Source organism: Camelus dromedarius, chromosome 16, assembly GCF_036321535.1.
Source record: "Camelus dromedarius isolate mCamDro1 chromosome 16, mCamDro1.pat, whole genome shotgun sequence".
NCBI classification, from domain to species: domain Eukaryota; kingdom Metazoa; phylum Chordata; class Mammalia; order Artiodactyla; family Camelidae; genus Camelus; species Camelus dromedarius.
Genome location: NC_087451.1, coordinates 24,645,765 through 24,660,244, shown reverse-complemented (window position 1 = coordinate 24,660,244; position 14,480 = coordinate 24,645,765). Strand labels below are relative to the sequence as shown.

The 14,480-nt window shown below is 55.0% G+C and overlaps 1 protein-coding gene across 6 annotated transcripts in view; it reads left to right on the top strand.

The window, feature by feature from the left end:
• Nucleotides 1-8,981, top strand: part of PIGL (phosphatidylinositol glycan anchor biosynthesis class L) — a 44,035-nt gene extending 35,054 nt beyond the window's left edge. Inside the window, exons 4-8 of one of the 6 annotated variants that reach the window (XM_064495308.1) lie at nt 3,190-3,257; nt 5,486-5,517; nt 6,931-7,064; nt 7,329-7,410; nt 7,892-7,978. In XM_064495308.1, the coding sequence (XP_064351378.1) occupies nt 3,190-3,257; nt 5,486-5,517; nt 6,931-7,064; nt 7,329-7,364 (270 nt within the window). In that variant the 3' untranslated portion in view covers nt 7,365-7,410; nt 7,892-7,978. Of the gene's footprint in view, nt 1-1,306; nt 2,248-3,189; nt 3,258-5,485; nt 7,065-7,328; nt 7,411-7,891 lie in introns of those variants that run through there. The other 5 variants (XM_031467549.2, XM_010975307.3, XM_064495309.1 and 2 more) reach the window with 5 other exon arrangements.
• Nucleotides 8,982-14,480: the final 5,499 nt, after the last annotated feature.

Genomic DNA, 14,480 nt, shown 5'->3' with positions numbered 1-14,480 from the left:
CTTCCCAGAGGGCCTGAGGGTGACAGCCGGAGGGTTCGGTCTGGGCTTGGGAGTCACTGCCCAGGCCTGCTGACTGACCTGGGTCCCCTGGCCTGATGTCCCCCCGCCCAGGGCTTCAGGGTCGGCCTGGGGCACAGCAGCGAGCCCTGTGAGGTGCACTGCAGGGGCCTTGGTACCCCGTCTTCTCCTGGCAGTGGCTTCCCCGAGACCAGTCCCCAGTTACTCTCTCCCCTCCTGCGTCCATGCGTTAGAACAGCTGGCTTTCCAGTTGCTCCTGCTTGTGGGGCAACTCCCATCCTGTGAACTTGGCCCTCCTTGACCTGGCCCTTCCTTAGGTGCTGCCCACTGGCGAGCAGGGCTGGTCCTTACTGGGGGCCGGGCCCTTGTTAGACCACACCGCAGCTAGCCACAGCTCTGCGCACCCAGGGAGGAGCTTCAGGGCACAGGCACTCTGGGTGCCAGTCTTGCTCTCAAAAGAGTCTCCCAAGTTTGTGTCCCAGAAGAGTGACTTGTGGTCCAAGCCCAGCTTGCGGCCGCCTTCTCTGAGAAGCCTTCCTGGACTTCTTCAGCCCTCTTCGGGATCCCTGTAGTATTTGCTGTGTGCCCTGCGCCTGTGACGGCTGTTGCTGTTTATCCTTTAAAGCACAGGCCACGTCCTGCGAACCAGACTGTAAGTCCACGAGGGGAGGACCCGCCGTGATATCTTTAACCCCCGAGAGCTGGAACATCCCCCAGGGGCCCCGACCACTAACCGCTACCTCCAGGCCTGGGGCGCCTTCCCGTCCACTCAGGTGTGGAGGGGCCTTTCTGGTCAGGACAATCTTGAATTGATTTCATTTCTATAAACAAGGAAATCATTTTAAAAGAGCTCTTTAACACACCTTGCTGTTGAGAAGAAAACTCTCAAGTCATTAGGCACAGTTGGGAATTCCCTCCCGGCCTGCAGTGAGTGTGGCATAGATGTGCAAGGCCAGCGCGGACACAAGTGGCCATAAGCCAGCTACGTCTGGGTCCCCTCGGGTCCCGGTGATGCAGGGACATGCACTTTCACAGTCCCACCGTCCTGGCAGGTGGGAAGTCGCGCCTTGGTGGCACCAGGCTGTGCATAAACCCCGGGGCCCAGGTGCGCGGCGCAGCGTGCGGTTGGGGAGGGTGGAGCACGGGGCGGGGGTGGGGGCAGGGGCAGCCCCGGGAAGGGAGTCTCTCCCATGCTGTGCTGGGATGGTACCAAAGCTCTCCTCCGTGCAAAGCCGGCCCTGCACCACACCCACAGTGTGCCAGCGGTCCGGGTTCTCTCCCGTCCCAGCTCCTCCAGGTGCTTGCGGGGATCCGTCCCACTCACTGCAGGGGCAAGAACCCTTGGAACAGCTGGCAGGACGGTGCTTTGAAAATGACAGGGGCGCCCCCTGCAGAAGCAGCCTGGCCTTGGCAGAGCTGGTGTCCAGAAGGCCAGGTCCTGGCCCAACGCCCCACAACAGCTATCTATTGAGCACGTGCTCTGTGACATTCGATGTTGTTGACTAGGGATTCGGGCTGGAGCCCCGTGCATCTGGTCCCTGCTCCCTTAGGGCACCACTGACGTTTGGGGCCAGCTTGTATGTTGTGGGGTGTTCAGCGGCCTCCCCAGCCTCTACCCGGTGACAGCCCCCCTCAGCCGTCACAATAAATACATCTCCGGACGCTGCCAACTGTCCTCATGGCAAAACTGCCCCCCCGCTGAGAACCACGGCCTCGGAGAAGCAGGAGCACCCCCTTGTTCCCGCTCGCTCACTGGGGTCTGCCCGAGACCCCATTCAAACAAAGATTTCTGCAGTCTGGGGGGCAGTGAATGAGGTTCGCAAAGAACCACAGGTGCCACTGTCGTCGGGCTCTCAGCGGCCGAAGTCCTGGGAGTGGGACATACGTCCGTGGGTTTGGACAAATGTAAGACGTGTATCCACCGTAAGACGAGCAGCTTTTCAGAAGCCTTCTTAGGAAACTCCCCAGGACGGAGAATGTCAAGCTCACGAGAGGAGAGAGGAGTTTAATGAACCTCGTGCTCCTGGCACCCAGCCTCACAGTGACCAACTCTGTCAGTGTCATTGTCCTTGAAACCCGTTCGCCCCCCACCTCCCATACACTGAAGCCATTCCTCAGCATCCGAGTCCACATTTAAAGACACTGAGTCTTTAACTCACATGATCATAAAGCCATGACCACACCTAAAACTCAGCCATTCACTAATATCAGCGGTTTACGCTTCCCAGAGCCCGTGTCATGTGTGTGTTTTCCTTTTGTTTCTATTTTCATAGCGTCTTTGAATCAGGATCAGGTGAGAGGACTTTAAAGTTTCTTTTGACCAGTGGCCCTACCCCAGCCAGTGCTCGGGGAACGGTGGCTGCTTTTATATTAACAGAGTTTTCTGGACATGAGGCCAGTGTTTTAGATTGAAGATGGAAAGAGCAGCAGGGAGTCCTTTGCAGCCTGGACCAGTCCGGCTCTCCGTCCTCCGTCCTGGCTGCGGGGTGGCCCTCTCCCCTAACCGACCACGCGCAGTCCTTTCTCTGAGCCCTTGTTTCCTTCCTGGTATTTCTGTCCTTACTTGAGCGATCCATGATGATGATGATCGGACTGTTCTTTGGGTTATTTTAATCCCTGAGCAGAGGTGAGTCTCTGGCCTCAGCTGAGCTTGTAGTAAACAGATGCTCGTGTGTGTGTGTGTGTGTGTGTGTGTGTGTATGTGTGTGTGTGTGTGTGTGTAAGCGCCCTCCTCCCGCGAAGCCTGGGGCCGGCGCCATCCTCCCTCAGAGCTTTTGTGCCCGCGACATGGCACGAGGAGAAAGAGACAAAGAAGTCAGGCAGCACCTACACTAGCAAAGGTCCCAGGGCGGCTCACCCACCGCCAGGCAGGTGGGGACCAAGGGCGCTGTGAACCCAGGTTTCTGCCACGGCCGACTTCCTCTCTGCGCCAGCGGCCAGGAGCCAGGGGAACCGTGACGCCCGCGGAAACGGCTCGCACTACCAGCCCGGCCGGCAGTGGCAGGCAGTGGCCTGCTCGCTGGGCAGCAGAGATGAAGGTGGAACTGGAGAAGGGTCGGGGCCCCCTGCCCTCCTCTCCATCCTCTCCACCCCAGCCGCATCCCGGCTGCTCTGGAGTTGGAGGAGGAGAGAAAGCCGTGGGTCCGAGTGAAACCCTGGGTTTCTCTGCAGGTGGTGACTTTCGACGCGGGGGGAGTGAGCGGCCACCGCAACCATGCTGCTCTGTACGCAGCCGTGAGGTAGGGTTCTCAGGGACCCGGGGGTGGAGGAGGGAGTCTGGTCCCCCTGAGTCACCAAGAGCAGTGTGATCTCAGCTTGTCCTCCTGGGGGGGGGGGCAGCTCCCCCAAGTCTCAGAATTCCTGTCTCCCGAACAGCTGCGTTTCCTTACCCCATGGACACAGCAGGCGCGGGGACTGCTTTTAGTTCTTTCTGCTCTGGCCGCAGAGAGCTTTAGGGCCGGACTTCCAGTCCTTGCAGCCCACAGACAGGACTGTAAGGACTGAGTTCTGTGCCCCAGCGTGCCTCCCGCTCCATCTGCTTCCTCCTCTGATTCTGATTTATTTGCCATCTTCTGCTGTACTGTGTGCGCAAGTTCCGGTCTCTGGGGAAGGAGGATGTGCACTGATTTGAACTCTCACCTGCTCCTCGCAGCCTCTCCACCTACTGACATGCACCTGCCCTTAACCTGCAGCTAAAAACCTGAACCTCGAGGGAGGGCACAGCTCAGGGGTAGAGCGCGTACTTACACGCACGAGGTCCTGGGTTCGGTCCCCAGTACCTCCATTAAATACATAAATACACACATAAATAAAAAACCTAATTATCTCCCCTCAAAACACCTGAACCTCAAGGACCCTGAGGTCATACAAACTACAGTGGGTGTCCTGTCCCTGGGGCCCTCAGGGACCCTCTCCTTCCGCACCTTCCGGGGACACATTTGTCCTGCCTCAGCCGTAGAGTCCCTCCTGCGTGTGAAACCGGAGTGGGGGCGGCCTTGCCCGGCAGCGAGCCCCAGCTGTGCTCACCTGGCATCAGGGCGCAGGGGAGGCTCCAGAATCGGGATGTCTGGCGTCCTCACGGAGCCGGTGAGGTAGAAGATGCACAAGACTGCCCCAGAGCCACGCAGAAACCAGAACAAGCGTCCGGTGGGCAGGCCTGAGACCCTCTCTGAGCCTCAGTCTGTGGTTTGAGAGAATGTGCGCCACCAACCATCAGGTTGTTCTGTGGAACTAAAACCAGGTGCTGATGGGCGTGCCTGGTGGCAGCATCCAACCCAAATTGGGTACCACCCTCCCCACCGTGCAGGTGCTCTCTGGGCCCCTCCCTTCTCCCCTGCTGCCCTGGGTGGCCACCTGTGGAGGCCCTTCCTAGGGGAGGCGGCTCTCAGCCCAGCTGCCCACACCCATGGCTCAGCCTCCGGCCCCGCCCTCTGCGCCCTGGGCTTCTCTCCGGTCACCCAGCACTGCCACCTGGGCCTTCAGGTCCCCAGAAGTGCCAAGGGGATGGGGTTTGCCTTCTGAGCGCCCTTCCTTGGCCTCCCGAGTCCCGGCAGCCCCTCTCTGTTGCAGGCATCAGGCCTCAAGCCCCTCGCTCCATGCCTCGCTCTGCCTGCCTTCCCTCCCGGCTGCCCCCCCCCCCCACTCCAGCGCGGCTGATTTCACCCCCATCTGCCTTCACCTTCCCTTGGCCTCCGGCCCTGCCTGACAGCCCCTGACCTGCCGCTCTGACCTGCCTTATGCCAGCCTGTCCTCTCCCTCCTCCGGCCTGTCTGGCCTCCCCTCTGTCTCCCCCGGACCCCCAGCAGCAGGCCCCTGGCCTCCTGTGCCCAGGGCTCTCAGAACGGTTTCCCGTGTGTCTCCAGGCCTCACCCCTCTCCTGCACTTAGACCTTGCGTCCCCAGCTCCTTCCTGGGGGCCAACCACCTGACACGCCGAATATCCCCAGGGCTGGGCCCGGAGCGCGGGACAAGCCGCCTCTGAGCTCGGGGTTCTCTTTCTCAACTTCTCCTCTGTGACCCCTGCTCCAGGAGTCCCTTGTCACAGGATGTGTCAGTTTTCAAAACAAGGGGTTTGTTGCTGTCACCCTGCTCTTCACTGTGGTGGGGGAGCGGGTCAGGAAGGAGGAAGGACTGTCAGGGAAGAAATACCAGTTACCATGGAAAAGAGTCTCCCACACTCACATCACAATTTCAAAAGAGAAGACAGCTGAAGGGTCCGCTCTGGTTACCAGCGTCTCTGATGGGCACAGCTCGGCCCAGGGCGCCTCCAGCTGGCGACCTGGGGGAGGGGCCCGCCCTGGGCCCTCAGCTGCAGCCAGCGGGTGGAATCTGAGGAATCTATATGGTGACCTCTGCACAGGAAACCCCCAGAAACCCCCGTGGAGGGACCTGGGGGGGCAGGCCTGGCCCTGAAGGCCCTCCCTGCTACTGCCAAGGACTCTTACTCTGCCCGCCTCTCCCTCCTCCAGGGCCCTGCACGCAGAAGGGAGGTTACCTAAAGGTAAGGCCGGTCCCTGTCCCTCTAAGGGACTTGCTGGGGTGACGTCGATGGAGGGCAGGGCCGCGCCCCTCTGGACACAGCTCAGTGTGCCTGTCACGGTGGCACCCGGGCCTCCGAGTCGGTTGTGTCCACGGGACGCATTCACTGGGTGTGAGGGGAGGCCGCGTGTGAGGGGAGCAGGACCGACAGGAGACGTGGGCAGCCGGGACACCCCGTGTGCACAGACACACGGCAGGGAACGGGCTCCCGCGATCACAGTTAGGAGGCTGGGAAGGCCTCTGTGCACGTGGGAGGCCGGGGGAGCTGCTGGCGCCGTTCAGCCCGAGTCCAGAGGCCTGTGGACCGGGAGCCGATGGTGTGAATCTCGGGCTCCAGGCGCCAGGCCAGCGTTCAGCTCTGCAGTCGGACAGAAAGGAGTGAACCCCCTTCCTCCACCTTCCGTCCTGTCGGGCCTCAGTGGCCTGGATGAGGCCCCCACACTGGGGAGGGCCTCTGCTTCACCGCCTCGTCCAGTTCAAACGTGAAACACCCCCACAGACACACCTGGAAACAATGTCTAGTCAAGAATCCGAGCGGCCGAGACCGTCAGGTTGACCTGTGAAGTCAGCCATCGCCGTGGGCCTTGTCCCCACCTGTCTGGTTTCTCACTGGCCAGGTTTCAGCCCCGCTGGCTTTCTTTTCCGTCCAGACTCACACCCACCCTCAAGTTGATCAGCCAGGCTGTAAGTGGCTGATGGGTGTCGGGGGGTCTGACAGTCTTCATGATGCACAGGGACGTGGGGGACCCACTTGGCCAGTCACTGTGCGACACCAGTGCCTGGCCTCTCCGAGCCAGCGTCTGTCTAAGGGGAGAGAGGCAGCGTCCCAGGAGCGCCGAGGGCCGGGCAGTGCACACACAGGCAGTGCGCCCTTTCTGGGTGGGCAGACGTGCTGCTGGAGCTGCCAGAGCTTAAGAGTGGGACTCCAGCGTGTTTGATTCTGTGTCAGGCCCCGGAGACAGGCAGGTCCCATGCTCACTACCAATACCACCTTACAGACGAGGAAACTGAGGCTCACGGGGGTGGAAGAACTTTCCCAAGCCTGCAGTTGCTCGGTGACAAGCAGGAACCAGGTCTCTGGCCTCCAGGACAGGAATTCCTGTCTCCGTCCCCTTTCCCGGCCCTGACGCAGCCAGACCCCAGCCTCTAGCAACCGACCTTCGCTCGCAGGGCACAGAGCAGGCGGAGGCGGGCCGGGAGTCCCAAGGCCTTTCACCCCTCCCATCTGTGACAACGGTGGCCCAAGAGCAGCTTTGGCGCCATGGCATCACCAGGCAACTGCGCGGGCGGCGCTGCCCTGGCCCGAGCCCCGGGGCGGGTGGGGACTCGGGAGGTGTGCCTGGGAGCAGCTCGGCCCCCTGCCCTCTCCCCGCAGGGTGCTCCGTGCTCACGCTCCAGTCAGTGAGCCTGCTGCGCAAGTACCTGTCCCTGCTGGACCTGCCCTGCTGCCTGCTGCGCGCCCCGCATGTCCTCTTCGTGCTCAGCCGCGGAGAGGTGGCCCAGGCCCAGGTGAGGACTGTGGTCCCTCCTGCACCCCCGCCTCCAGGTCCAGGCCCCGGGACCCCCAGCCCCACCCCCAGGTCCATGTGGGTCGCTGGGTGCCTGCCTGCAGCTGGACCTTGGGGGCCGTGGGCTGTTCTGATTATAGGAATAACACACTCTGAAAAAAAAAGGAAATAACAATACATGCTCAGTGTAGAAGATCTGGCTCTATCGAAAAGCAAGAAGAAAGTAAAATGATTCATAAACCTTACCTGCAGTCCCACCCCGCAGGGTTATCACTGCTACCTCAGTACACCCTCTGTGTAAAGAAGGCCGCCGAGGAGGCCTAGCCTGTGACTTCTCTAGCAAAGATGTGAGTTAGTTTTTATTTATAACATTTTTGCTAGCGGAGCGGAAAGGGTCAAAGGCCAGAACCCATCGCTGGGCTGTTAAATGAAACAGGTGTGTTAACGGCTGTAACTTTTCTGAGAAGCAATAGTAACAGATGTTAGATGTCTTCTCCCCACACCAAAAAAAGAAAAGAAATTTAAAAAAAAAAAAAAAAAAAAAAGAACATCGAGGGCAGAGCCCACCTGACGGCCTGGGCTCGGGCATCAGCGTCACTGCCGCCCTGCTGTGGGACTGATGCGTTTCCTTGTCTATGAGAAGCAAAGAGCAGTAACAGTCGTACTTCACTCCCAGGGCTGTTAACTGTCGTGCGGGGCAGCGTCCCTGCACCGCCATTGTCACAGTGGGTTTTAGGAGGTGGGGCGGAGGCAGGAGGTGTGGGTGGAGGGAGGCCAGGGGCGGGGAGGGCCCGCCCTGCTCACGCCTGCCTCCGGCCCTCATTGCAGAGAGCCATGTCCCGCCACCGCAGCCAGCTGCTCTGGTTCCGCCGCCTCTACGTGCTCTTCTCCCGCTACATGCGTATCAACTCTCTGCACTTCCTCTGAGCCTCCAAGGGCTCTCAGATCCCGGGACCCAGGAGGGAGCTGGGGCCTCGGTGGGAGCTGGCTCACCCCACTGCCTGGAGACCCCGGCGAGGCGGTGCGTCCTGAGTTCGTGGCCGCGCTGGTCCACCTCTCGTAAAAACGAGCCAGCGGGCTGTCCGAGCCTGAGCTGCTTCCTCTGGGAACAGAACCACAACAACCGAAAACAGACCCACCCAAGGATAGTAGTAGCTACCCCGCTGGCTTCTCACGTTTACGTGGTTCCAGGATGTCCGTCAGGCCCCTGACAGACCCGTGATTGTTACAAATGACGGCCACGTGCTCTGAAACCCCTTCTTAGAGGTGATGTATTTTCGCATTGTTTCCACAGCAGATTCACCAGACATGCACACACACACGAAAGCCCAGTCTCTACGGAATCAGTTCAGCCGTAATTCCTTTATGTTCGTGGCCTACATATCTGACTGGCACCTAGGGAATGTCTCCGTTTCACATCACAGTCACTGACTGGGACCCCAAGGTCCTATCCCTGAGCCCAGCACTTCGTGCAGAGACCCTCCTGACGTCCCCTGCCCTGAAGGGGCCTACGACCCAGCACCTCACTGTCAGTCCTCCGGGGGAAGCAAGAGAACCCTGGAGGTTTCCCAACACTCGGGGCCTCTGTCTTAACATCGCGCTGCAGACACACGTGCCGTGAGGCGTCTGTCTGGCCTGGAAGCTCTTCCGAGTCCAGCCAACCATCCAGGAAGCGGCCCTCGGCAGGTCCCTCTGGTCCCTTCGGGATCTTAGGCACACATGTTACCTATTCAAAAATATTTTTAAATCTTAGCGGTTAGAAAGATGTACAGAATTAGCAGTGGTAGCTGCTCCTGCGTGGTGGGACCTGACACTGACTTTCTGTTTCTTTTGTCTTACTGTATATTCTGACTATTTTTTAAAGTAAATTAAGTAGAAGTCCAGGTGGAAAATGAAAATAAACTAACATTTTTATTGACTGATGCCTGGTGCTTGACTCTGGTCCGTGTGGCCGGAGGGCAGGCTCCCCCTGCCTGGCTCTGGCCGTCCCAACACCCTCTCCTCTCAGAGCCCAGGGCACGAAGCTGCGAGCTCCACTCGGGGCCTGGACAGAGCAGGGGCAGCCGGAGGGAGGGCTGCCTCTCTCCCCTGCAGTCAGGGGAAGGTACCCTCCACATGGGACGAAGCCCTGGGGACACATGTCTTGGCAGGAAGAAAGCCTCTGTGTGCAGGTTACCAGAAAGCAGCCCCTCCTCCAGGCCGAGCACAAACGGCCTGGCAGAGGAGGGCAGACCACCATCTCTGGGCCCTGAGACCACACCCCATGCCGTTAACACCTGTCAAACGGTGGGGCAGCCCCAAAGCCTAGACGAAGATCAGAAGTTCATGGCTTCTGCAAGGAGGTGGCAAAAAGGAAAGAGAGAGAGAACCGGGGAGGCTGCTGGTTGGGGGCAGGGGTGCTGCTCCCACCCCGAGGGTGGTCTGCCAGTTCTCACCCCGGCCCAGAGGTGCAGAAACTGCCCCTAGCTCAGGGCCAAGGGTCACACACACACACAGCACAGAAGGGGGACCCTTCCCCCGGGGGCCTCAGAGGGAGGGGAACCCCACTCTTGGGGTGGCCAGAAGGAGCAGTTAATGGCAGAGACTTGATCAAAAGCAGTAAGGAGAGCTCAGAGCCGGGCCCAGATTGAGAGGATGTCTGGCCGGGGAGTAATCTAGACCTTCAGGTGGACGATACATCTCAGAACGGGGGTGGGGAGGAGCCCAGACGGGGAGGTCGTGGTGGGAAAGGCGCTTGAGAAGCGCACCTAGGAGACCTCGAGGAATGGGGGTTCCAGATGGAGACACGGTTACCGCCGGGGGCGGCGGAGGGGCCTTCCCTGACGGGGGGCCGCGTGTCCCGGCAGCCGTGGTCTGTGGAAGAGGCGTGCGAGTATGCTGCCGAAACTCTGAATTTCAGGCAGGGGAGGGGGACGAGAGTATTGGAAGCATCTCCTCTGCGCTCAAGGGGCAGCCTGGGCAGGGGCGACGCAGACACAGGCTGGCAAGGCCACCGCCCACAGCATCCCCAAGTGTGGGGCCCAAATTCACTGCGGGGAAAACAGGGAACAAGAGAAACTTAAAAGCCGCGAAAGTGAGGGGAAAAAGGAAGAGCAAACAAAGTATAAAATGTAATAAATGTAACAGAAGCGGCACAAAAAGAATAAAATCAGACGTCGGTTGCTTCCAAAAAATAACAAACGAGCTGATTTCCCAACCAAAACAGAGGCTACCAAACTGAGTCAGAACAAAATCTAGCAACACCTAAAAGTGATGAAGCTAAACGTAAAAGGTGAGCCATGTCCATCTGCCAGGCGAGGCCGACAGACAGGAGGAGCGACAGCCACGTCCGGGAGTCAGAGAGCGTCACACCTCGGCCACGGGGGTACTTCAGACCCAGGACAAGCCCCCGCCGTGAGGGCTGCACAACAGGCGCCACAGTGGCCAGGCACCTGGGGCCAGAGCTCCTGGAAATGCAGGTTCTTCACAAACAACCCAGGAACAGTCTTCCAGAATTCTGACAAGTCCAACTGGCAAAAACACGCAGCGTTTAAATAACAGAAGGAACCTAAAGTCAGTGATCACTTCTTATATGATAGAATATTTACAGAACTCAATTATTTATCAGCCACCAAGAAATCCTTAATAAATGCCCCACAGTAGACTTTACAGGCCGCATTCTTGGATCATAATCGAGTAACATTCAATAAAATTATGCAATGACGAAAAAAACCTACTTAGAAACCAAGAGACTGTCCCCTGAATGACCCCCAGATCAAAGAGGAAATTACAAACTATCTGGAAAGTAAAAATCTTACACCTTATATGGAACCTGTATTCAGGTAACTTATAGCCTTAAATACTTTTATTTTTCAAAATGATTGAAAATAAGTGAAACAGACAATTCAGTTTAAGAAAACCAACAGTGTAAACCAGCAGGGAGAGGGACGTAACACAGACGAAAAACAAAAAGAAGCAAAACCAAAAAAACTGTGGCAAGGGTAAGTTTTCTTTGCAAAATCAAATAGGCCAACACCTGTCAAGTCCAATTCAGAAACAGAAGACAGATGTGCCGTTGTTGGGAACAGAATGGATATGAGAGCCACAGGCGTGGGCAAGACTGAGAAATGGTAAGTGTGCTAGTCCAGGATGACGACGCTGAGCATCTGAAGGAATCGGAAGCCTTCCTAGTAAATGTTTGACATCTGCCAGACCCCACCTAGGCTCTCAAATGGGGTCCAAACACATGGATCCCATGAGACGCAGGGTCACATCACTGCAAGATGAATGCAGGTCAGTATCTCTCACCTTCCTGGGAGTCCGCATCAAGCTCATGCACCCAAGACCCGAAGGAGGTCGGGGCGCCTGGGCAGGCAGCTCTCCTGCTTTCTTGGCCAAGTCTAGGAGGGGTGCAGGGAGGGGCACCTGCGCAGCAAGATGCTGGGGACCAGCGGCAAGGCCGGGGGGCACGAGGCCAGGCGGGGGTGGGAGAAGAGGGGGAGGAGCCAGGCTGTTAGGGGCTGGACCCCCGGATGGACGATGCTGATGGGGTGGCTGTCTCCCTCCACGGGGAAGCTTCACCCTCCTTTTGCTGGACACGCACAAAGTAAAAAATGCTCTCAGGAAACTAAGTCCCAGCCAGGGGTCACCTCCAAGCCCCTCCCACCCCACCCCCCAGGATCCACGCTTGAGAACAGAACTAGACAGGGAGGGAGAAGTAGGCGGCCCTTTACCAACAGGTTTGACATGACTGAAATTAAAACGTGGAAGGGAACAGCCCCAGTGACCACAGAAGAAAGCAGGAAGACAACTACAACAGATTTTGTACAGGTTCCTGGTCTAGATGGTCTTAAGCATCTAAAAATAGTCCCAGTATTATTTAGAGTGTAAATTTGATAGAAGAGCACTGCAGTTCACAGACGAGGTAACAGAACGTGGGACAGCACAAAAGGAAGGAAACTGGCAGCTCTGTTTGTGAATGTGTATGTAAAACTGTGAAGGAGTTGCTGCTCCAAGACCAAGCAGGTGCTACTCCAGGACGCAAGGATGGGTCCGCCTGGGGAGATCCGCCAGCGTGACTCACCACATCAACAAGCTAAGAAGAACCATATTCTTTTCTGTGTAGGTGCTGAAAGATAACAAAATTCAGTCACTTGTCCTAACAACAACTTTTAAGAAAAATAGGGAAAAAAAAAGCCAACTTAAATACAGACTGTTTACCAAAACCTACTGCCTAGAACTTCGTGGACAAGGTAGAAAGGTAAGCTGTCATCGCCATGCTCATCAAGGTTGTTCTGAAGGGTGAAGCTGATCGAGTAGACAGAACAATAAAATAACTGGTAGAAGGACTGGAAGACACGGCTACGTTCAGACACCCAGGAGATGTCAATAAAATCTACTATAACAAATGAGGGAATTGGGTGAGGCAGCCGCATAACAGGTGTCTTTACAAAGATCAGTAACTGTTTTCAACTGGCAATAATGCGACAGAAATGAAAATGGGAAAAAAAATCCCACTGTCATCAACTGCAAGACTGTAAAATACCCAGGAATACGTCCCACGTGAAGGAATCAGACCCGTCTAAATCTTACAGTCACTATTAAAACTCTGTCTTTTTTGCAGAAATTGACAAACTGATCCTAAAACCACATGGAATTGCGGGAGACTCGGAAGCCAAAACAATTACTACAGAGACGTAAATGTAAGAGCTAAAACTACACAGCTGTACGACTCCAGAAGGAAACACACACCTTCATCTTTGTGACCTTGGATCAGGCAACAGTTTCTTAAACGTGACACCAAAAGTCCAAGCAACGAAAGAAAAAAATAGAAACCTTTGTGCATCCAAGGACACTATCAAGAAAGTGAAATGGGATAAAGTATCGGCAAACCAGGCGCCTGACAAGGGCCTCGTATCTGGAAGATACGAGGAACTCCTACGGCTCAACAACAAAAAGACAACCTAATTAAAAGACGGGCAAAATACCTGAATATACATTTCTCTAAGAAGGTTTTCAAACGGCCAACAAGCACAAGAACATCATCAGTCACAAGGAAATGCATTCAAAGCCAGTGACACTACTTCATGCCCACCAGGATGGCTCTGATTAAAACCAACCATCACAGAAAATAGCATGCGTTGTTGAGCATACGGAGAAACTGGAACCCTCATGCATCACTGTGGGAATGTAAAATGGCACAGCTGCTGTGGAAAACACTTTCACTCTTCCTCAGCAACTTAAAGATTCGCCATCAGACCCAGCAATTCCACTCCGAGGTCTGTACCCAAGAGAACTGAAAACGTACGCCCACACAAAAACTTGTGAACAAGGGTTCACAGCAGCGTTATTCCTAACAGCCAAAAAGGGGAAACAACCCAAATGTCCACCAACCGATGAAAAGACAAACAAAATACGCCATTTTGTTTATTATTCAGCCGTGAAAAGAAATAAAGTGTTGACATGTGCAACAGCAAGGAAGAACTTTGAAACCACCATGCCTGTGAAATAAGCCAGACACAAAAGGCCACATGCTGTAGATTCCATTTATATAAAATGTCCAGAACAGGCAAATCCACAGAGACAAAGTAGATTAGTGTTTTCCAGGCTTGGGGGTTGGGGGAAAGGAGTGACTGCTAATTAGTATGGAGATTCTTTTTTGGGGTGAAGTGTTCTGTAACTGACAGTGGTGAAGGCTGGACAACCTTGTGAATATACTAAAAACCACTGGGTGCTACGAATTGAAAGGCTTAATTTTATGCTACATGAATTATATCTCAATTTAAGAAATAGTGTGAAAATAAGATTGCATTAAAATGTTCTAGCTCTCTCTAAGGATACACACATGATAAAGTTGGCATCCCTCCCTGAACCTGGTGATACTCACCCGACCTGCTGGCCTAGTGAGTTCTACAGAGTACAAATCTTATTTGTATTATAACCCAGTTTTAGTGCTTACTGCTTCTACTTTAAACATAGTTTTCAAAAGTTAAAAAAAAATTAACGCAGGACATAAAATAAGACCTGAATAAATGGAGAATCGTACCGTGTTCCTTGACAGATTTAATATAAAATCCTTACGAAGTTAATAAGCTGGATACCACCAAATATATATAGTATATACAAGTTCCAATTTATAAATTTATGTATTTGCATTCATTAATTCCCATTCTTACAAAGTTAATATATAAATGTAATGTTGTTGCAGTCAGAATCACAATGGATTTTCTTTGGACCTGGATAAAATCATTTAAAAAATATATTAGAAGAAGAAATGTCCAAGAAAAGCCAAAATAGAAATATTACAAATGATGGAGAGATGAGGCCTGCCTTTCTATCTTTAAAACTTATCACCCCTTTTAACCAAAGCAGAATGACACAAGCACAGGAGTAGACAGATGCTGAACGAAGAGAAAACGAAGACAGACATCCAAATTAT